We start from the raw sequence: 19,599 nt of genomic DNA on the forward strand, positions 1-19,599 counted from the left end.
GAAAGAGAAAGATCTCCCGTATACTCTCCAAATAGCTGCAACATAGATGCTGGTCAGGCTGAGGGCAGGAGCCAGAAATTCCATCCATATGTCCCATGACGGTGGCAGGGACCCAATTACTTGGACATCATCTAGTGCCCCATCAGGCCCCTCAGAGGAAGCCAGAGCACAAGCGGAGCAGCGGGACCTAAGGTGGCATTCCAGTATGAGATGTCTGTGTCACAGTGGTGGTGTAACCTGCCTTTAACACTTATATGTTTTTTAAAGATTTATTTTTATTGCATAGTCAGATCTATAGAGAGGAGGAGAGACGGGAAGATAAAAAAAAGGCATGCTTTAACATTGCAGTAGGCTAAACTAATATTAAAATATTTTTACTTGCAATAGCAGATTATGGAGGATCTATTCAAGATAGTGAATCAATTTATAATTTCTTCACTTTGCATCTGTTCAGAGTTTGTTTTTTTTTTTTGAGATTTGATAAGTTTCCTGGCTATCCTTCCGTCTTTTATGGTGTTGCCATTGATGAGAAAATACAACATTTTAAACTTAAAAGGGATCCTGACACCGTTTAACAAAAGGACATGAAGTTTGGTAGAATTATTCCCTCTTGTATGATCAATTACATGGAAACACAGACTAGAATCTTCACCCTAGATTTTGATTCCCGTTTCCCCAGTGGTTTGACTTGCAGATGGGAATACATACACGGAACAAAAATACTGGAGACCTGGACAGGCATTGAAGAGTATTAGTAGAATTAGCTCTGTTATGATTGCAATTAACAGCTGAAAAACATCGGATAGAATTGTTAACTCTTGTAGTTTCCAGTCTCTTCTGTGTGGAGAAAGGAATCATGATGTTCTTCCTTAGGACCTACTGCAAATGGTAACTTGTACACTGCAGGAAGCTCCCGTAAGTTCATAGAGCACGTGTTGTTTACCAAGTGTATGTCATTGCTGCCAACAATGGCGCCACTACCGTTGGCGACCTTCAGTTGTGCTTCGTAGTGGTTGCATGAGGGACGGATGGAGGAAAGGTCCCTGTTGTTGGGAGCAGGCAAGAGGGAAAGATGCCAAGAACTGAGCCCCTGCATTTAGAATCTTAACCTCAGACCTGGTGTCCTCCAAAACTGGAGACAGGTCATTTTGGCTTTTTTTCTCGTTTACCATTGGCCAACTAGAAATAGAAATCTTGAAAGAGGTTGGTGGTTTTTTGTTTTGTTTTGTTTTGTTTTGTCCAAACACTTCTCTCAGTGTCCTTCTAGGCTGTCATTACTTTAGGATGCTCATTTTAAATGATTGGGTGCATTCAGCTTAATTTCTTCAGGAAATGAAATTTCTCTAAGAATTTCTCAACATTTGATAAATCCAATTCCCTGAAATCACCACCGTAAGTTCCTCTGTGGAACAAAACATGTGGAATTTATCCAAGTCTAGCACCACTTCTGTGTTTCCCACCAGGAAGTGCTGTGACCTTCCGGTGGCGATGGCGCTGGCTCTGCCTGGCATGTGTACCTGACACCTGTTCTCCACTCTCTTTTTCATGCAGGGATGGAGACCACGTTTCTGTCAAGGCCATTTTGGTTGTCTGTAACTTCAATTGCAGACCAAAGCTCTCAGCTTAAAAATTAGCCTTGGGGCTAGCATTGTGGCATGGTTCAAGTGGTGGTTTGAGTCCCAACTGATCCACTTCCAATCTAGCTCCCTGCTAATGTACCTGGGAAAATGGTCCAAGTGCTTAGGCCCGTGCACCCACGTGGGAGACAGAGGAAGCTCCTGGTTCTGGCTTTGGACAAGCCCAGCTCTGGCCATTCTCTTCCCCTCTCTCTCTCTTTCTCTGTCTCTCTTCAACTCTGCCTTTCAAATTAATAAATAAATAAATATTTTAAAAATTAGTCTGCTGTAGATTTATTGAAACTTTGAGTCCACCTGGTAGGGCCAGACTCAATGCCCTACTCCTATGAGGGAACAGAAGAAGTGCCCATGCTCAGTCTTGGGCAAGTTGGCCATAACATGAGTCCAACTCAAGACAGAGCTGACGGGGGGACATCTAGCTGTGCTTGTACTGTCTGGGAACCACAGGCCTCACTGACATGATGCCTGCCACCACAGACACGGTTCTGGAGAAATGCATACCTACAGACAGGTGCGAAAGCTTAGCTGCTGTTTCAGGAAGCAGTAGACTCATGACACCCGTGTTGAGGCAGCAGCTATGCACCTGGGCTGTGATAGATAGCCCTGGCTTGCTTCCTTGCCACACTCTCTGGTGGACATTCAGGTAGAAGCATGGAATATTCAAGAGCATGCTAAAAGCTGACTGTATCTCGCGTGTCTGAGACTCTTGGCTCTCCACCTGATAAATTCTTCCTAGTCATGTGTGAGCCTGTGTTGCTTCCACAGCTCTCAAGGAAAAAGACAGTGAGAAAGAAGAGTTCCCTGTGAGGGAGGACGTCCTCTCTTCACGTGGCCATTGCTTACGGAGCAGGGGAGCCGCCTACATGTTATCTCAGTTATCTCAGAGTCCTCAAGGTGGACATTGCTTTATGAACCCACTCAGGTTTCACTGGGAGAATTCTGACAAAAGCTTTTCCTTCTATAAAGGAACATCATTATTAGGTACATGTTAAGAGATGCTGGGAGGACTATTTTAAGGGAAAAATTGGATTAAAGACAGTGAGAGGGAAGCTGTACATTTAATCTTGTGGTTAAAAAGCCTGTTTAGAAGCCTATGTCCCCTGTGGGAGTCCCTACCTCCAGCTGCTGGCCCCAGTGTCCTGCTCTTGCAGACCCTGGAAGGCAGCGGTTATGGCTGTCATGACCAGATTCTCGGCTCTCTGGATTGAGTTCTTGGTGCCTGGTTCTATCAGTCCTGGTCCAGCCTCAGCCGTTGCGGATTTGGGGAGTGAACCAGTGCCTGGAAGCACTCTCTGTTTCTCAAATACACAAATATATTTTTCTTAAAAAGGAAAATAGTACAAGGAAAATGTGAGGAGGGGAATGCCTACTGAATCATACAATCTGATTCAACTATTTACCCAATGGAATAAATGTGGAGTTTTGCATGTTGGTGTAGCTGACTGGCTTAAATGTTTCATCTGGGGCGTGTGAATCCCTCTCCTTGCTTGCCTCTCTTTGTACTTAAGAAGTCATGTTTTCTGTGTGGATGTTTGGAGCTGACACTTTGCCCAAGAGAGTGAGCTGGAGCAGGTGCAGGGTCCCAGGGTTCCCAGGCTATGGGCAGGTGAGAAATTTCTCACTGTATATGAGCTGGCTCTGATTTCATTGCTGATGGTCAATGAGCTTGTTACCTTGGAAAAACTGCTTCCCTGCGCATACACACTGAGCGTCCCACTGCTGAGGGGAGGACATTGGTGAGATATGTTTTGGGAGAAGACATTGCACCCCTCATTTCATTAAGAAGGAGAACATACTCCTGGCTTCAGATTATACCTGTGAGCAGTGTAACCATAGTTGTCAGAATGGCTGGCTTCTCTGCCAATAAATGGGATCGTATTATTTATGGGTAGCTGTGCTAAGACTTGACCCACTCTGATGTCAGCTGTTGATCACAACTTTCCTGAAGAGGATGCCATTATCATCCTCCTAGAAGTGAGAAAGACAGATGTGCCAAGAGGCTGAGAGTCTCACCCTTTTGTCCTGGGCTGGAAACTGCCTGGTCGGGGCTTCAGCCAGGGGGATTGGCTCTAAGGCTGTGCCCCGGGTTTGGCATTGGCAGCCTTTGCCAAAGCTGCATGTTTTCACACTCAGAGGAGACCATTACCTTCTGGACTCTCATACTGATGCTTCTTTTTTTTTTTTTCCTTTTCTTGTTTTAGGTACCTGACAGCGAGCAACAATAGAAATTTCCTGCTTACCATGAGACCGTTTTTGAAAAGGGCCGTTTTGGTCATTAGTTATGTAAGTATATGTCTATTTACTTTGACATATCAGATAAGGAATATTTTTTTTGTAAGATTTATTGCTTTAAGTGGGCTTAGCAAAGTGATGAAGGTTATTTATTAGAATCAGCGGTGGATTTTGACACCAGTAACAAACTTAGCCACCATGGGTGTGACGTAAGTGTTGCAAGTAGACACGAGTTTCATGACGTGACGTGGTGGACAGCAGTGTTTCACAAGCCCTTGTCGAGATATTGATGCTGAGCTCTTCCAGGAGGAAGCAACACCAGGAGGGTGTATCCTTTTGTGTTGTTGGAACGCAAGAAATGCCCCCACCCACCCATGTTTAGTGGCCTAAACATCAAAACTGTATCTGCCCTTAATGCTGTGGTTTACACCACAAATGCTAGCGTTTCTTGCGATCATCATTGTTTTGGGGCCGGGGTTACTCAAGTTTATGCAGCCATTGTAGGGATTGGCTTGTGTTGTCTTCCACCTGACCTCTCCCAGGGATGCCTGTTTCTCTGTGGCCTCTCCCTGTGGTCTTTCTAGGATTTCTCATACAGGATAATTGGGCTCTTAAAGAACGAATCAGGAGTTGCAGGACTTCTGGAGTGTAGGGCCCAGAGTTGACACACTGCATATTCTGGCACATTCTATTAGTGAACTTTGAACATAACTTAAGGTTTAAGGAGTCATGTGATGTGCCTTGGTTCCTTTTCTTGATGGGAGGAGTGGGACATACTTGCAGGTGGGGCAGAGGTCTCTGATGCTGTCTAACCAAATCCTCTGCTCTCTGAAGGTCATTGTCATTTTGTACTTCCGTCTGTGGATCATGGGAGGATCCATGCCCCTGTTTTCCGAGCAGGATAACCCAGCTTCATTTTCGCCTTATATTCTCACAAGGTCAGTAAAAGCTGTTTTTCTTTTTACATATTATTTAGTACTTCCTAAATACATTTAATCTTGAATTACATGTTGGCTTTACGTTTTGAGGGAAAAAAAAGGCTATGTTCAATATTAGATATGAAATTGCTGGGGCAGTATTGTTGTGTTTGTGTTCATTGGTATACATTTTTTTGTTGTTCAACAAGTGTTTTACTGAAGAACTTGTTTTCAATACTGATCCTATGGCCCATTTGGCAGATATTACAGAATCGTGCATAAAAGAAAAGTGTGTAGAGTGGATATTGTAACCATTGCACATGGCAAACCCAAGTGAGCAAATGTTTTAGCTGAAGTGTGGTGAATGTATCTCACCATCTGTCCTAAAGGCTTCCAGAGTTCCTGTGGTTCTAAATTCCTTACCTGCTCAGGTGGCTCCATTGTGTTCCCCAGGTTCATTGTATGAGTATTTGACAGTCAAAGTTGCTTCCCCAGACTGTTGCCGTGTAGTCTTGAGCTGTAGCCTATAGCCTGGCTTCCCTCAGTCTCTAGGGGCAGCAGGCCGTTGCTTCTGTCTCTATGCCAGGCGAGGATCTTTGCTTTCCGTCACTTGTTTGCCGTACAAGTTTTCATTGTTAGATTTCTACTGCCTCATTTGCCTTTTTAACTTTTCTTTATTGTTCTACGCATCTTCTTTTGCCCTAGATCCTTTATTTTCTACTCAAAAACTATACCTTCTAATGCAACATATTTCTAAAATTGTATTATCACAGTTGTTTTCCTTACTTCAAAATATACTCAAAATTAGTTACAACTTGAATATGCTTTTCAGAATTATTGATATAGAAACCTAAGTGTTGGCCTATGTTTTCCAGGCTCCTAGAGCCTTCCTAAGTGGTTTATAACTTAGCTTTTCCAAGGTGTTATTTAACTTTCCTTTAATCAAGCTTAACACCAGGTATTTTTTTTGCTGATGTTGCAATCTACCAATAGTGTTAAGCCATCTCTCAACCACCAACATTTCCAGGGCTTCTTGAGGGCTGTTTTTAGCTGTGAGAGCTCAGTGCTTGACTGACTTCAGATTCTGTAGATCCTTAAATAGCTACTTTCTGCCCTTCAGGGAGAATCACCTTTGCCAGATCCTGCTCTTACCTAAAGGCCTCATTTCCTTCCACTTTGGGCTGGTTTCCCTCCAAGTTTCTCATCTCTTTAATTGGAGCGTTCTTTTTTATCTTTATAATTAGAGCTAGTCTGTTCCCTGAGCTAACCAGTCTTTAAAAACGAAGCTGTGCCATCCAAGTTCTAAAAGGGAGGGCAAAATCCACTGCTCTCAATTCACAAAGCAGTAACTTCATCCCTGTCCTAGGTCCTCAGTAAACTGCGCCTGTGCTCGGTGCCTAGGCCAAGCAGCCACTCTTCTCCAGCTCACACACTGCTCTCCCTACAGGGCTCGCTGAGCTACCAGTGAGGTTAGAGTCCTGTCTTCTTCTTGCCAGTGGTTGGGAAAAAAAGTGCTTTTGGTGGAGCCCCTGGAAAAATCCAGAGCTTGGACCAGTTGTTTGCCAAGTTCTCTTGCTTTCAAGGCACCTGTACAACTTTCCGGAGGGGCTTGAATCAATGAATCAATGACTCTTGTCAGCAATTCAGTCAATACTAAGTGACAGACCAGAGTATCCTAAAAACCACATCATCATCATCATCATCATCATATTCTCCTCCTTTCTGTTAAAAATGTCTTTCTGTTCCTGTGTTTCAAGCTTAAGATTTGTAGTTAGCCTGAGTGGTTTTTTCCTGTAAGGCAGCTGCCTTTGAACCTATGCTTGAGCATTCAGAACATTGTGGGTTTTTTAATTGTTTATTTTGTTATTTATGTTGAGAGGTAGAGTCAGAGAGGCAGTGAGAGGGTTCTTCCATTTGCTGGTTCATTCCTCAGATGACCGTGACTCTCAGAGCTGTCAGGAACCAGCCAGGAACCCTATCTGGATCTTCCATATGGTGGCAAGGACCCAAGCATGTGGGCCATCTTCCATGGCCTTGACAGACATATTAGCAGTGGAGCTGGGTGGGAAGCAGATCAGCTGGAGTTTGAATTGATGCTCCTGTACGGGATGACAGCATTGCAGGTGGAGGTCTAACACACTGTACCACCCACCATGGTGGCCCCAGAACATTATTTGTAATTCCATTCTGCATGAGCTTCCTCCCATTTGTGTGATTTAAAACATTTCTGCTAGGCGGATGGCTCTCAAGCCACCCTGGGCTGTTGCCAACTTCAGATGAATTTTCTCTCCTCATCACCTGTGCCCTGGGCTTTGGGAGGCTGTCAGGACTCATCTCCGGTTTCCCATGCAGGCCCATCTGTCTGCCTCCTGAAGGAGTTACCTGCTTGTTCGTCTGCAAGGCTTGTCTTAATTAATGACACAGGTCATGAAGCGTGCACAGCAGAGATGCATCCCCTCACAGTTGCAGAAGCGAGACGTGCAAGAGCCAGGTGCTGTCATGTCCATGTCTGGCCAGTGTCTCTTCCTGGTCCTCACGTGAACTTTGCTCCATGCGTGACGGGGAAGAGTCATGATGTCCAGTCTTCTTCTTACAAGGATAAGAGGGTCAGGGCCCACCCTTGGGAGCTCATTCCACTTTTTTAAACTCCTCATAAGGCTAGCTCTAAATCTTATCCCATTGAGGGTTAGGACTTCAAGCACAGGAATCTTGTCCAGGCTTAGCTCTGGGTCTTCCTCCTTAACTGCATCAAGAAACTGTGCATGTCTTCCAAGGGTGCCTTTGTATCCCTGCCCCGAGTAAGGTTTCTCCTGGTGGAGTCCACATCATAAACAAATGTCTGATGAGCATTTTCTGTTTGCTCTGCATTTAGTAGTCAGTGAAGCTATGTATATTTAGTTTTAAGAAAAATCCTAAACACGGTTAAGAGCACATTGGTCCAATTTTCCTCTGTTGCAGACAGTGCACTGTGGTGCTAGTTCTGAGACTGCCTCTTAATCTGTTTCCATGAAATGGATTGACTAAACTGAGATGATGAATCATGGGAGAATGGGCATGAGAAATCTGTGTGAGGAGAGATGACTTGTGGCTTGGGGATGGAGCAGAAGGAGCTGGCTGGCTGGCTGTGAAGGGAACGTGGACATCATTTGGTTTATTTGTGTATTTTGCAGCTCGGTCAGCACACAATTTAACATGGAGACGGACACTTCTGATGATCTCTCTTTAGTAGAAAAGAGAAAACTTATTGAATGTTTATTGCCTTGTTGAGCACTGGATAACATTGTGTTTGACATGCTAATCTCATTGCTGCTTTTTTTTTCTACCCGCTATGAAAATCCTAGTTTCAAAAATCTAACTTATAGACATTTATGTGTTTATTTTATATGTTTTAAATAATAGCTTTACGGAATTATAATTTGCATGTGGTTTTTCTATTATAGTGTATCATTCAGTGTTTTTTAGTGCCATCATTACCACAATTTTAGAAATCCAATTTCCCTCCCTACTTTGAAATTCCATATTCAAGTCTGACCCTGTGGCACAGTGGGTTATGTTACTACTAGTAACACTGGCATCCCATTAAGTATGCAGTTTCTTTTTAATATTTATTTATTGGAAAGGCAGAGATGCAGAGAGAGAACGAGAGAGATCTTCCACCTGATTATTCACTTTGCAATTGGTTGTAGTGGCTAGATGGCAGCCAGGCTGACGCCTTGAGCCAACAACTCCATCCAGATCTCCCATGTGGGTGGAAGGGACCTAAGTACCTGGGCAGTCTGCTGCTGCTTTCTCAGGCAGGGAGCTAGATCACAAGTGTAACAGCTGCTGCTTGAACTGGAGCTTATATGGGATACTAATATCATAGGTGACTGCTTAACCGACTGTGCCACGTCATCAGCCCTGAAGTATCAGCTTTGAGTCCTGGCAGTGGCTTTTCCATTTCGCCTCCCTGTTAATGTATCTGGGAAAGCAGCAAAGATGCCCCAAGTACCCAAGCCCCTGGCAGGCTTTTAGGAGAATTGGATGAAACTTCTGGCTCCTGGCTTTGTCCTTGACCCAGCCTCAGCCATTGTGTTCATTTGGGAAATGATCTAATAGATGGGAGATTTCTTCTGTATCTCCCCCTCTCTATCACTCTGCCTGTCAAAGTGTTTTTAAGCAACCTCATAGTCATTAACAGTGATTATAATTGTACCCTTATCCTGCTGCACCTGGGAAACCATTCACTTACCTTCTCTGGGCGTGTTATGTAAATGCAGCCGGATAGCATGTAATCCTCTTTTGACTGGTTTCTACCACTTAGCACAGTATTTTTAAGTTGATCTGTGCTATATCATGGGATCGCTAGGTCACTTCTTTTCATTTCTCCATTGAACAGATAACACTATGTATTTCATTTTTCCGTAGGACTGTACCTTTGTGTTGTTCGCCTTTGGGGCTATGATGAACAATTTACTTTGGGGCCATGAGCATCTGTATACAAGTTGTCATGTGGATTTAGGCTTCCATTTCTTCTGAGTCTTTCTACCTAGGATTTCAATTGTTGAGGCATCCTTGTTAATTTCGGTTAAACGTTTTGAAGGAACTTCTTAAATACTGACCTTACCCTCATACCCTGCTACATTTCCATCAGTAATGTGTGTGGATTCCAGGTCCTCAATACTGGTCCTTGCTTTTAGTTGGTGGGCTTTTAGATGATTGTAACCCCACTATTGGATGTGAGATGTGGTTTTGTTCTACGTTCCTGGGGTTGAGTGTCTTTTCATGTGTGTGCTGGCATCTTTGGAGAAAGCCATGTCCGGGTCCTTGATCCATCTCATTTCATCATCGAGTTACCATCTGCATCATTGTTGGGATGGTTCTCTTCATATTATTTTAGATACAAGTCCCTTATGATTTATAAGCATTTTCTCCCTTTCTGAGTGTCATCATTTCACTTTCTTGGCAATGTCTATCAAATCACAGAAATATGTATTCCTGTCAAAGTGTGTGCTACATTTGATGCTTCGGATTTTGTTCCTAAGCAGGCTTTGTCAAGTGTCTGCTTCCCTTATGAACAAATTGTACAGATCATTAGTTTTTGTCCTGTAGTTGTGTAAGAATTACGTTTTGAACATATTCTAAAAGATGTTTTGATACAGTTTGTTCTAACAGTAGTTTGTGTGTAATTTAGAATCTGATGTCTTGTTTTTAACCGTTGGACTTGTCAAAGCACAAGTTAGACTCTATCAGAATTGAAAGCCATCATTGCTCAAGATGCTCTGGAGATGAGGCCCTTGTCTCTATCCCTCTCTCTTTAAACCCAAGCATTCAGACTGTTCTAACCATCAGCTGTGGATGACATGACACTGTCACTGCCACTTGAGAAGGAGGTAGGTCAATAGAGGCTAAGGAACAAAGGAGGTATTGTCTGTTTTTTTTTCTTTTTTAAGGTTGTCTTTGTATTTGAAAGGCAAAATTAGAAGCAGAGATGGAAGAAGGGACAGAGAGAAAAAAGGAGAGAGAAGTTGAGGTGGGGTAATTTTTCATCTGCTGATTCACTCAGCAAATGATTGCAACAGCTGAAATTGGACCAAACCAAAGCCAGGAGCCTGGGACTCTATCATGTAGGTGGCAGTGTCCAAGTAAACACTTAGAGCATCTTCCCATGTACATTACCAGGGAGTTGGATTAGAAAGGGAGCAGCTGGGACTCAGAGCAGTACTCCCTTGTGGGATGCCAGCATGACGTGTGACCTTACCCATGTGCACCAGAAGTTGGTCCTCAGGTACTTGATCATGCAACTTCCTTGTACCCTTTGGTGCATGCAGAACTACCTGGCATCTTCATGTGGAAGCCATCACCCAGTCCTGTAACTAGCATCTTAATGAGAGTTGTCTGGCTTTCTGTTTGAGAGGCAGATGGGTAGGAGACAACACAGAGACACAGAAGGAGGAAGGAGAAAGGGGACGAAGAAGCATACGGAGTTCTTGTACACTGATTCACTTCGTAAATGCCTGCAGTGGCCAGGCCAAAGCCAGGAACTGGGCTTGCAGTCCAGTTGTCCCACATGATGACAGGGATCCTGCTGCTTCCCAGGGTGTCCATTAGCAGGACCTGAACTCAGGTATCCCGACACAGAACAGGTGTCCTAATCACCTGACCAGATGTCTGCCCTGGGACTCACCTTCCTTAGCCCTGTGTGCCTACGCTGTGTGGCCTGAGGCTCTGCAGAAGGGAGCTGCTTCTCTTACATATTCCACATGATGTTCATAATATGGTAGCTTCTTCAGGACAAAAATAACCAAGATCATTGAGTTTTCCAAACTGAAAGGACACCAAGTGGTAGTATTTTAGATGATTTTCTTAGAAACACAAGTGGAAAGGTGCTGTTGGTGGTGGTGGTGGAGTTTTATTTGAACCTGTGGAGAGAGTGACGTTCACCTCTGGATAAGGATCAGTCATTGGAACGTGCTAATGTGAATCACTTATTGGTATTTTACTTTTTGAAGAAAACTGTCAAATCCTTTAGATCTGCATATTCTCTCTCCATTACAATCTCGAATCCCTGAGTGGCTGATGAAGGTTAAATGAGTAGACTTGATTTTGCTGCTTAGCACTGAACCATAGAAGCAAACAGCCCAAGCTTTTCTTTAAGTCGTGTACAAGCTGGGAGCTTTTCTAATATTTTCAGCTGGGAGGCCAGGTTTGATGTGCCGTTAGAGGAGATTATATACGAGTTTCAATTTTGTATTAGTGTTGCTTTAATTGCTTGCAAGGTAAAGTTCAGATAAGCCAGGATCTCAGGCAGATGAAATCCCTCATCATATTCCCTTTGAGTTTGCCACGTTAGCAAAGAAGTGGTTGTTGAGAGCGTGTTTGGTATTATGAGGAAGCATATTATGTGCAGTGCTTGCTGTGGGATGTTGAAGAAATCTCTCAGCCTTCTAAAGGCTAATATCTTTTTTGTAAGAATGACAAGGGCGGGGTCAAGCCAAAGTCCAGAACTGGAAACTTAATCCAGGTTTCCCAAGTGGGAAATGACCAGAACTCCGTTACTGGAATCATCACCTGTTACCACCAGACTGCTTTCCCTGGAAGCTGAAATGAGCAGCCTAACGAGGACTTGAACTCTGGCATCCTAGTATAGAACACAGCATCTTAAAAAGGTGTCAGCCACCTCACATGTCCCTAGAGATGTTTTTGTTATTAGATAATTGTTACATGCAAATGCTGTGTGACCTACAAAGTGTTGTGTACAGTAGCAGATTTTTCATGTTTTCGGAAGGGATTCAAAGCCCAACAGGATACTTGAGTGGGCACTGAAAAGCCAGATTTGGTGTATCCTATGTAGTCGGGATGTGTTCTCTAAGTGGATGCTCAACTTGTGTTCCATGGAAGAAAGCACGTTGATTGTGAATCCAGATGTAAAATGCTTTATGAAGACAGAGGCAGGAGATGGGCAAGGCATTGCAGATGTTCCGTTTGCTTCTTTGGGTAAGGAAAGATGTTAGTCGTTTTTCATTTATTTTTACACTGAGGCAGCTGACTCCGTTAATAAGAAAGCTGTATTAATAGCACATTCAAAGGGTCAGAAAGACCGTGACATTTCAGCTTCGCATTAGAGTTCATCTGTGGTCACAAGAGTTCTTATGTAAACTCTATTCATTGTTGATTAGTGCAGATTAAGAACAAGTAGGTCAGGCATAGCCCACGCTGGTGCATCTGTGAAGAGAAACGCCTTTGCTTATGTGTTGCTCAGGATCCCATGGTGTGTGTGAGTGAGTGAGGTGCTGAGAGGGACGGCAAAGGGGAAGAGTTTATACTCTGTGCCTATTCATTATGTGTTTTCGTGGCTGCAACCCTCTTTATTGAACTTTTATTTTTGTCTCAGGCCAAAATGAAATCTAGAATGCGAATGTTTCCCCATTTGTCAGTATTATTATTTTAATACCAGACTACATTCTTCAAATCCTTAGACTCTGGTTCAAGAGCTGTGTATTATGGAAACATTCATGCCCAAAGTGTATTCCCTGTTTATGGAGCTTTAGCTTTGGCGAAGAAGTCGGGTACCTTAATAGGCCCTGGTGCTGTGGGGCCCACCTGGTGTGTGCCCACTTGGCGTTCTGGGGCACATTCTGGTGCTGAGGCAGGGGAGAGGATCAGAGGATGTGACATCTGGACTGGTGCTGGAAGGTTCAGAAAGGGTTGGAGTTCAGCCACTTGTGAAGTTTGATGCCAGAGGACCTGGTAAACAGGGCAGGGGCCATGTCAGCAGTGTGGAACCTCAGGGGAGGCACCTGGTGGTAAAGACCTGGTCCTCATGGCATGGCCCACCTTTTCTTTCATTTCGTTTCTCCTACTTTCTACAACAGCCAGGGATAGGCCAGGCTGGAGACAGGAGCCTGGAACTCAGTCTAAGTCTTCCATATGAGTGATGGGGACCCAGGTATTTGGGATCATCTTCCACTACCCTCCCAGGTGCATTGCTGGCAGCTGGATTGGAAGCAGAGTAGCTGGCGCTCACTATGCAATGTTGGTACTACAGACTGCAGCTTAACCCACAGCACTGGCCACTGTGTCTTCTCTTTCTTAAAGCCATTAGGGTTGGTTCCTCCAGAAGTTTGGAACTGCTTTCCAACCAGTTGAGCTGGTTGAATGGAACCATAAGTCCTTACAAGCTCAAAGAACTTCCACAAACCAGAGTGAGAAGCTGGTTAGAGATGCTGGAATCTTGTTCTGCGTAGTGAGTGGGTGAGGGGAGTGGTCTGTTCTCTGGTCTCAGCAAGTGTTCGTTGCTACTGATGGGCTCAGACCTGGAAGGACCATGGCTCTGGTCTGGTACCTGCTGCCTGTTACCTAGAGGAGGAGAGTGAGAGTCGTTGGCGTCCTTCTGTGCCACCCTCTCAACTGGAGGTAACCTTGTGACTTTCTGGAGCCACACTGTATACTGGCTGTCATCCCCCCCACTGTCTTTAAATGTTTTTCCTTTATTGTGTGGGTGTATTTTCTCCAGACTTTTATTTTTATCACATTAACACTATGAGGTTCATCCATGCTGGTGCATTCAGTTTTACTGCTGACCAGATTCCCACTGAATAGCTGCTCTGGGAGGTGGGTATCCACTTTATTATATGTCGATATCTGGATTGTCTTCAGCTTGTGGCTGCCAGGAGCAGTGCTGCTATGAACAACCCTATAAATGTCATCTGGTAAACCTGTATGCAGTGCTGTTGGGTACTAAGTTAGGAGTAGAATGGCTACTGCAGGCAGTACTTAATTCACTTTTATGTATCTTCCTGCAGTTCTGCAAAGCAGGTTAGTCCATTTACAGCAATGTTTAACGTTCCCTTTGTGTCGCTTGCCCGTCAGCACTCAGCCTATTTGCATTTTAGACATTCGAATGGGAATCATTTTGTAATTCTTTATATTACACATTTTAATCCTGTCCTATAAACCATTCCCAGAAAGTGCCTGTTCATTTACAATTTGTCGCTCTTTTCATCTTATGGCCTTGCCTAAATCTCTCTCTCCCATCTTGCCGTGCATTCTGTGGGGATCTGGGATGGTTCCCAGAATCCTCTTTTTTATAATTAACTTACCATTTCCAAGAACACTGACATTTGATGTTTATATTATGTGAGAGATCTTCAGAAGTTTATGTATAGTGTGGCTTTTAAAATGTACAAATTTTAGGGGTTTTGTTCAAGATTATTTATTTTGAAAGAGTTAGATTCCAAGTCTTGGTTCACTCTCCCGGTGGCTGCTGTGGCCAGACTGAAGGCAGGGGATGCAGGAGCTTCATCTGGGTCTCCCACACGAGTATCAGGGTCCCCGGTGCTTGGACCATCTTCAGGCTGCTTTTCTTTTCCTTTTTTTTTTTTTTTAAATTTATTTATTTTATTACAAAGTCAGATATACAGAGAGGAGGAGAGACAGAGAGGAAGATCTTTCGTCCGATGATTCACTCCCCAAGTGAGCTGCAACGGGCCAATGTGCGCCAATCCGATGCCGGGAACCTGGAACCTCTTCTGGGTCTCCCACACGGGTGCAGGGTCCCAATGCATTGGGCCGTCTTCGCCTGCTTTCCCAGGCCACAAGCAGGGAGCTGGATGGGAAGTGGAGCTGCCGGGATTAGAACCGGCGCCCATTTGGGATCCCGGGGTGTTCAAGGCGAGGGCTTTAGCCGCTAGGCCACGCCTCCGGGCCCCAGGCTGCTTTTCTGAGGCTGTTCACAGGAAATTGAATCATAAATGGAGAAGCCCATTGTTCCTTTAGGGGTGCTGGTTTTGAGGATGATATAATGCCAACCCCAGGTTCCAGACATTTTTGCAATAAAATAAACTTGCCCTTTATTCTCCACAAGCATTTTAAAGTACCCTTGTACTGGTACCCAACATATATTTTGGTTCCCACTGCCTGTGCAGTAAGTATGCCAATGTGATGGGGAGGAGCTAGATCATACATCCCTTCAGCACTTAGGAAATTGTACAGGGTAATTCCTCAGTATTTCTTCAATTCAAGTGAAGGTTTCTTATCTTTTTGAGAAAAGGTTTGGCAAGTGCTGGATTTCTTGGCTTTGTTCCAGAGATGGTTGGAGGTAGAGGTAGCACATGCTGATGGTGAGAGTAAGCAAGCAATGTCTTTGGGCCTGTGGTTGGCAGGAGAGCGCCTTGGAGACATCCATGGTACTCCAGGAGCTAGGGGATAAATATGTAAGTGCTGGACAGGGGAAAGACCAATCACCCACAAAGGTAGGACCAGGTAGGATTGGACTGGGTGGGTACTATGCTTAGGTAGTAATTGTGTCTTACACCGGTGCTGTGTACTCATGGTGTTGGCAGACATCCTTCCAAGAGGTGCCAAGTACATGCAGTGAACCCAAGACTCCGAGTTCAGCAAAGGAAAAAGGGTTTTCTGGGAGTTAGACAAAGAGCAAAATACATGACTGTACTTGTTGTAAAATAAGCAGGAGTTGCCCTTTCCTGTTGACAGTGCGTTGTTTTTGCATGGAAACTTTCGTTAAGTGTCGTCCTCAGACAATGACATGTGTAGGAGGCTCATGTTAGTTCTTTTTGTGAAATTTCTTGTCAGTATAAAGAGAACAGAGTTAATGTGTTTCAAAGTTACAATCCTGAGAGTGTAAGGATATTTCTCTCCTTCCTTTCTCGTTTGTCTTTTAATTTTTGTGACAAATATTCCATTAAATATAGCATTCAACTAAGAGCAGAAAAACCACTGTTATACATGAGCATGAATAGTCAAGAGTTATGAATATCTGTCATATAAGATGTCAGTTTCACACTTACACATCCTAGGTTTTTTTTTTTTTTTCTTTTTTGTACGCTATGCATTAGGTGCCATGAAGCAGAGAAAACATGGTAGTTTTCTGTTTGGGTCTGGCTTATTTCACTAAGCTTAGTGTTGACATCCACTTTGTTTGAGAAAACTGGATTTCATGCTTTTTGTGGCTGTGTAGTATTCCATTATGAGTATATAGCACATTTACTTGATCTGGTTATCAGTTGTGAACATCTGAGTTGATTCCTTAACTTCGCTGTTGTGACCTGAGCTGCAGTACACTTAGGGGTATGAATAGCTCTTATATATGCTTATTTCATTTACTCTGGGTGTATTTGGAAGGTTGGGTCATACAGTGGGTCTCTCCTCAGGCTTCTGAGGAATCTAAGCCCTCTCTTCCTTAATGATCGTGTGAGTTGACATTCCCACCAACTATGTATTAGTGTACTAATATCCTTGTATGCTCTTGCCAGGTGCATGGTTACGTTCTCCCATCCTGTGTCAGTTCCTTATTTTCTTCGGTATTCCCTTTGCTGTGCCAAAGCTTCTTAGCTTGTTGTAGTCCCATTTGTCAGCTTTTGCTCTGCCTGTGCTTCTAGGGACTTACCTGAGTGCTAGAGGTGGCCCATCCTTAGGGTAGTTGGGCTAAACCTGCTCGAGGTGGGTCATCTCCTATTCCAGGGGCTTAAAATAATTGATCATGAACTAAGAGTTCTGAAATTCCCTAGAGTCAGCAACACTGCTTGATCATTGCATTGAGTCAACACATTTAAATACAGACAGTTTTCTCTACTCAGAGGGAAAGGCTCCATGCTTTGCCTTGGAGTCCCAGGGAGGAAACAGGACCCACGGCTCCATCTGTTGTCTTTTTTTTCCCTGTGTGCACCTGGAGGCTCTTGTCAGCAAGGTGAGCTGCGTGCCCTTCCTCTTGAAGGCTGGTTCCTTGTTTTGTGAGGAAAGGGCCTCATCAACCATGGATACTTCAGTGTTTTGAAATAAATTCAATAAGGGTCAATACGTGATTAAGAAGTATGCTTGAATCTGCAGGATTCTGGGTATAAATGAGAAGGAAAAATTCAGATCATGCTGACTGAGGGAATCCCACTTCACACCAGGCAGAATTTCCATCACGCACATTTTTTGAACACTTTGCTCACAGCATTCATCTCGGGTTGCAGTGTTTCATGATGCTGATGTCTATACATGGTTTTTTACCATCGTAAAGCCAGCACCTAGTTCAGTGGTTAGAAACTATTAGATATATCCCCACATGATCAGTTAATCAAATCGGATAGGCCCATGGCTTTCTGGCTTCCCTTGTCTTTTTCCTGTAAGACAGCAGTAGCAGTATGGAGATGCTGTCTATGTAAGTCTGAGACATCAGTGTTGGCAAATGTCATGTGTGTTCAGTTGTGTTTCACTGACCCTTCTTCTCTTTGCAGATTCCTTACCTATTCCTACCTCTTGGCCTTCAATGTGTGGCTTATGCTCGCACCTGTTACCTTGTGCTATGACTGGCAAGTGGGCAGTATTCCCCTGGTGGAGACCATCTGGGACACGCGGAACCTAGCCACCCTTCTCCTGGCGGTGGTGATGGCTTTGCTGACGCTGCACTGCTTAGCAGCCTTCAAGGTAATCTTACCCCAAAGCCAATGAACTGTGTGCTTTTGGAGACGGGTATTCTCAGTCTCTTATTTCTCACAGGGATTTCATCTGTGTTGGTTTTATTTCTTGTCTGTAGGATTTAATGTATTCCACATTTTTCAAGTAGGTTGTATTTATTTTAGGGACTTTAGCAGAGTCAACAGAAAGTAACCTCCTTAATTGTAACTCTTTGAATGCTTCTATCAATCTGAAGAAATTGGATCTGAAGTTTTACAAATAAGTTTATTTCCTGGAGTAGCTAACTCATTTTTTTAAGTTATTGGTTTGATTTAATGCAGGGCTGAATGAAGCGGTGACAAATAATTCATGCGTGAATGCTTCAAATATAACCAAGACACTACACAAAAGAAGGATGGGAAACAGTAACGTAGTGGGTTAGTCCTCCAGCTGGAGCCAGCATCACACATGGGTGCTATGCCAGTTCACATCCTGGCTACTCTGCTTCCCAGTCCAGCTTCCTGCTTGTGGCCTGGGAAGTCAAACATCTTCTTTAGTCGTTAGAAGAATTCATGTTACATCTGCAAAGACATAGTACTGCACATCAACAGAAAGGGTTAACTATTGGAAGGTATCCAGTTCAATGATAACTCAAGCGTTCCCAGTGTTGTGCATCTGTGAGCTCTTTCCAGTGACAAAGCTTTTCCAACAGCTTGCAAAACTGCTTCTGATCTGCGTTCTTCCGTGTGGATTTCAGTGTTCTGGATAGACCATACAAAAGGAACCACACAGGATGTGATGCTCCGTGCCCTGCTTCTTTCACCTAGCAGAGCATTTTTGACATTTACAAATGTAACATCGTCAGTACTGCATTTCTTTTTACAGGTAAATAATATTGCAATGAACGTGTGTGCTCACTCATCCATCAGTGGGTATTTACGTTCTCCACCTTTGGTCCATTACAAATAACGCTGCTGTTCACATCGTTGCGTTCAGCTTTCTGTGTGGGCATGTGTTTTTTTTCATTGAGGTGGACATACATGAATGAAGCTGTTTGCTAAGATGACTCTGTTTTCGACCGTTTGAGGAGCTGGCAAACTCTTCCGCAGTGGCTGCACCAGGTAGCATCCCCAACAGCCATGTGCAAAGGGTTGCAGTAGCTCTGCATGTACTCCAGCACTTCCTAGTGTGCTTGTGTTGATGAAGCCATGCTGAAGAGTCTTCAGAAATGCCTCATTGTTGTTTTTATATACATTTTCATGAGGCTCAGTGAATCACACCTTTTTATTTGCTCCTTGGCTGTGTGTGTATCTTCTTGGCAGAAAAATTCGTTCAGGTCCTTTGTCCATTTCAAAACTGAACTGTTAGTCATTTTGAGGTTGAGTTTTATTATTTATACGTTCAGTATATAAGTCCCCGAGGTCTTTGATTGTGAATGTTTTCTCTCATTCTACAGATATTTTCACACTTGTGTTAATGTCTTCCTGACACTGTGGTGAAGTCCTTGGATGCTCATGTTCCCGGTTTTTATGAAGTCTAGCATCCTGTTTTCTTTTGTTAACTTGTAATTTTATTGTCAGCTCTAACAATGTGCTGCCAAACCCAAGGGCGTGAAGACTTACAGCTGTGGCTTTTGCTCTTGTATTTCAGTTGATTTATTTTGAGTAAAGTTTTGTATGCAGAGAGTAGGGTGCATCCAGCTTCACTCCATTGTGGACGGTTCCTAATTGCCACCACAGTGTTTTCAGAGACTGTTCTTGAACGGAACGCTGTCATTTTACTGGACATTTTTAGTCGTCTTTCTGTAATTGATTTAGATAAAGAAAGGGTATTGCAAATTGACGGCCTCAAGAAACTCTGGCGTGAGATTAGATACATAAACTTGAGCTTGAGTAAGTTTTATCTTAATCACGCTGTTTAAAAGGCATTTT

General features: G+C 43.7%; 1 protein-coding gene across 1 annotated transcript in view; it reads left to right on the forward strand.

Annotated features, from left to right (window-relative positions):
• Nucleotides 1-19,599, forward strand: part of TMTC1 (transmembrane O-mannosyltransferase targeting cadherins 1) — a 195,937-nt gene that overhangs the window by 88,459 nt on the left and 87,879 nt on the right. Inside the window, exons 6-8 of the mRNA XM_058655741.1 lie at nucleotides 3,839-3,920; nucleotides 4,704-4,807; nucleotides 17,509-17,698. Coding sequence (XP_058511724.1) covers nucleotides 3,839-3,920; nucleotides 4,704-4,807; nucleotides 17,509-17,698 — 376 coding nt within the window. The remainder of the gene's footprint in view (nucleotides 1-3,838; nucleotides 3,921-4,703; nucleotides 4,808-17,508; nucleotides 17,699-19,599) is intronic.

The sequence above is a fragment of the Ochotona princeps genome, chromosome 27 (assembly GCF_030435755.1).
Source record: "Ochotona princeps isolate mOchPri1 chromosome 27, mOchPri1.hap1, whole genome shotgun sequence".
Lineage (NCBI taxonomy): Eukaryota > Metazoa > Chordata > Mammalia > Lagomorpha > Ochotonidae > Ochotona > Ochotona princeps.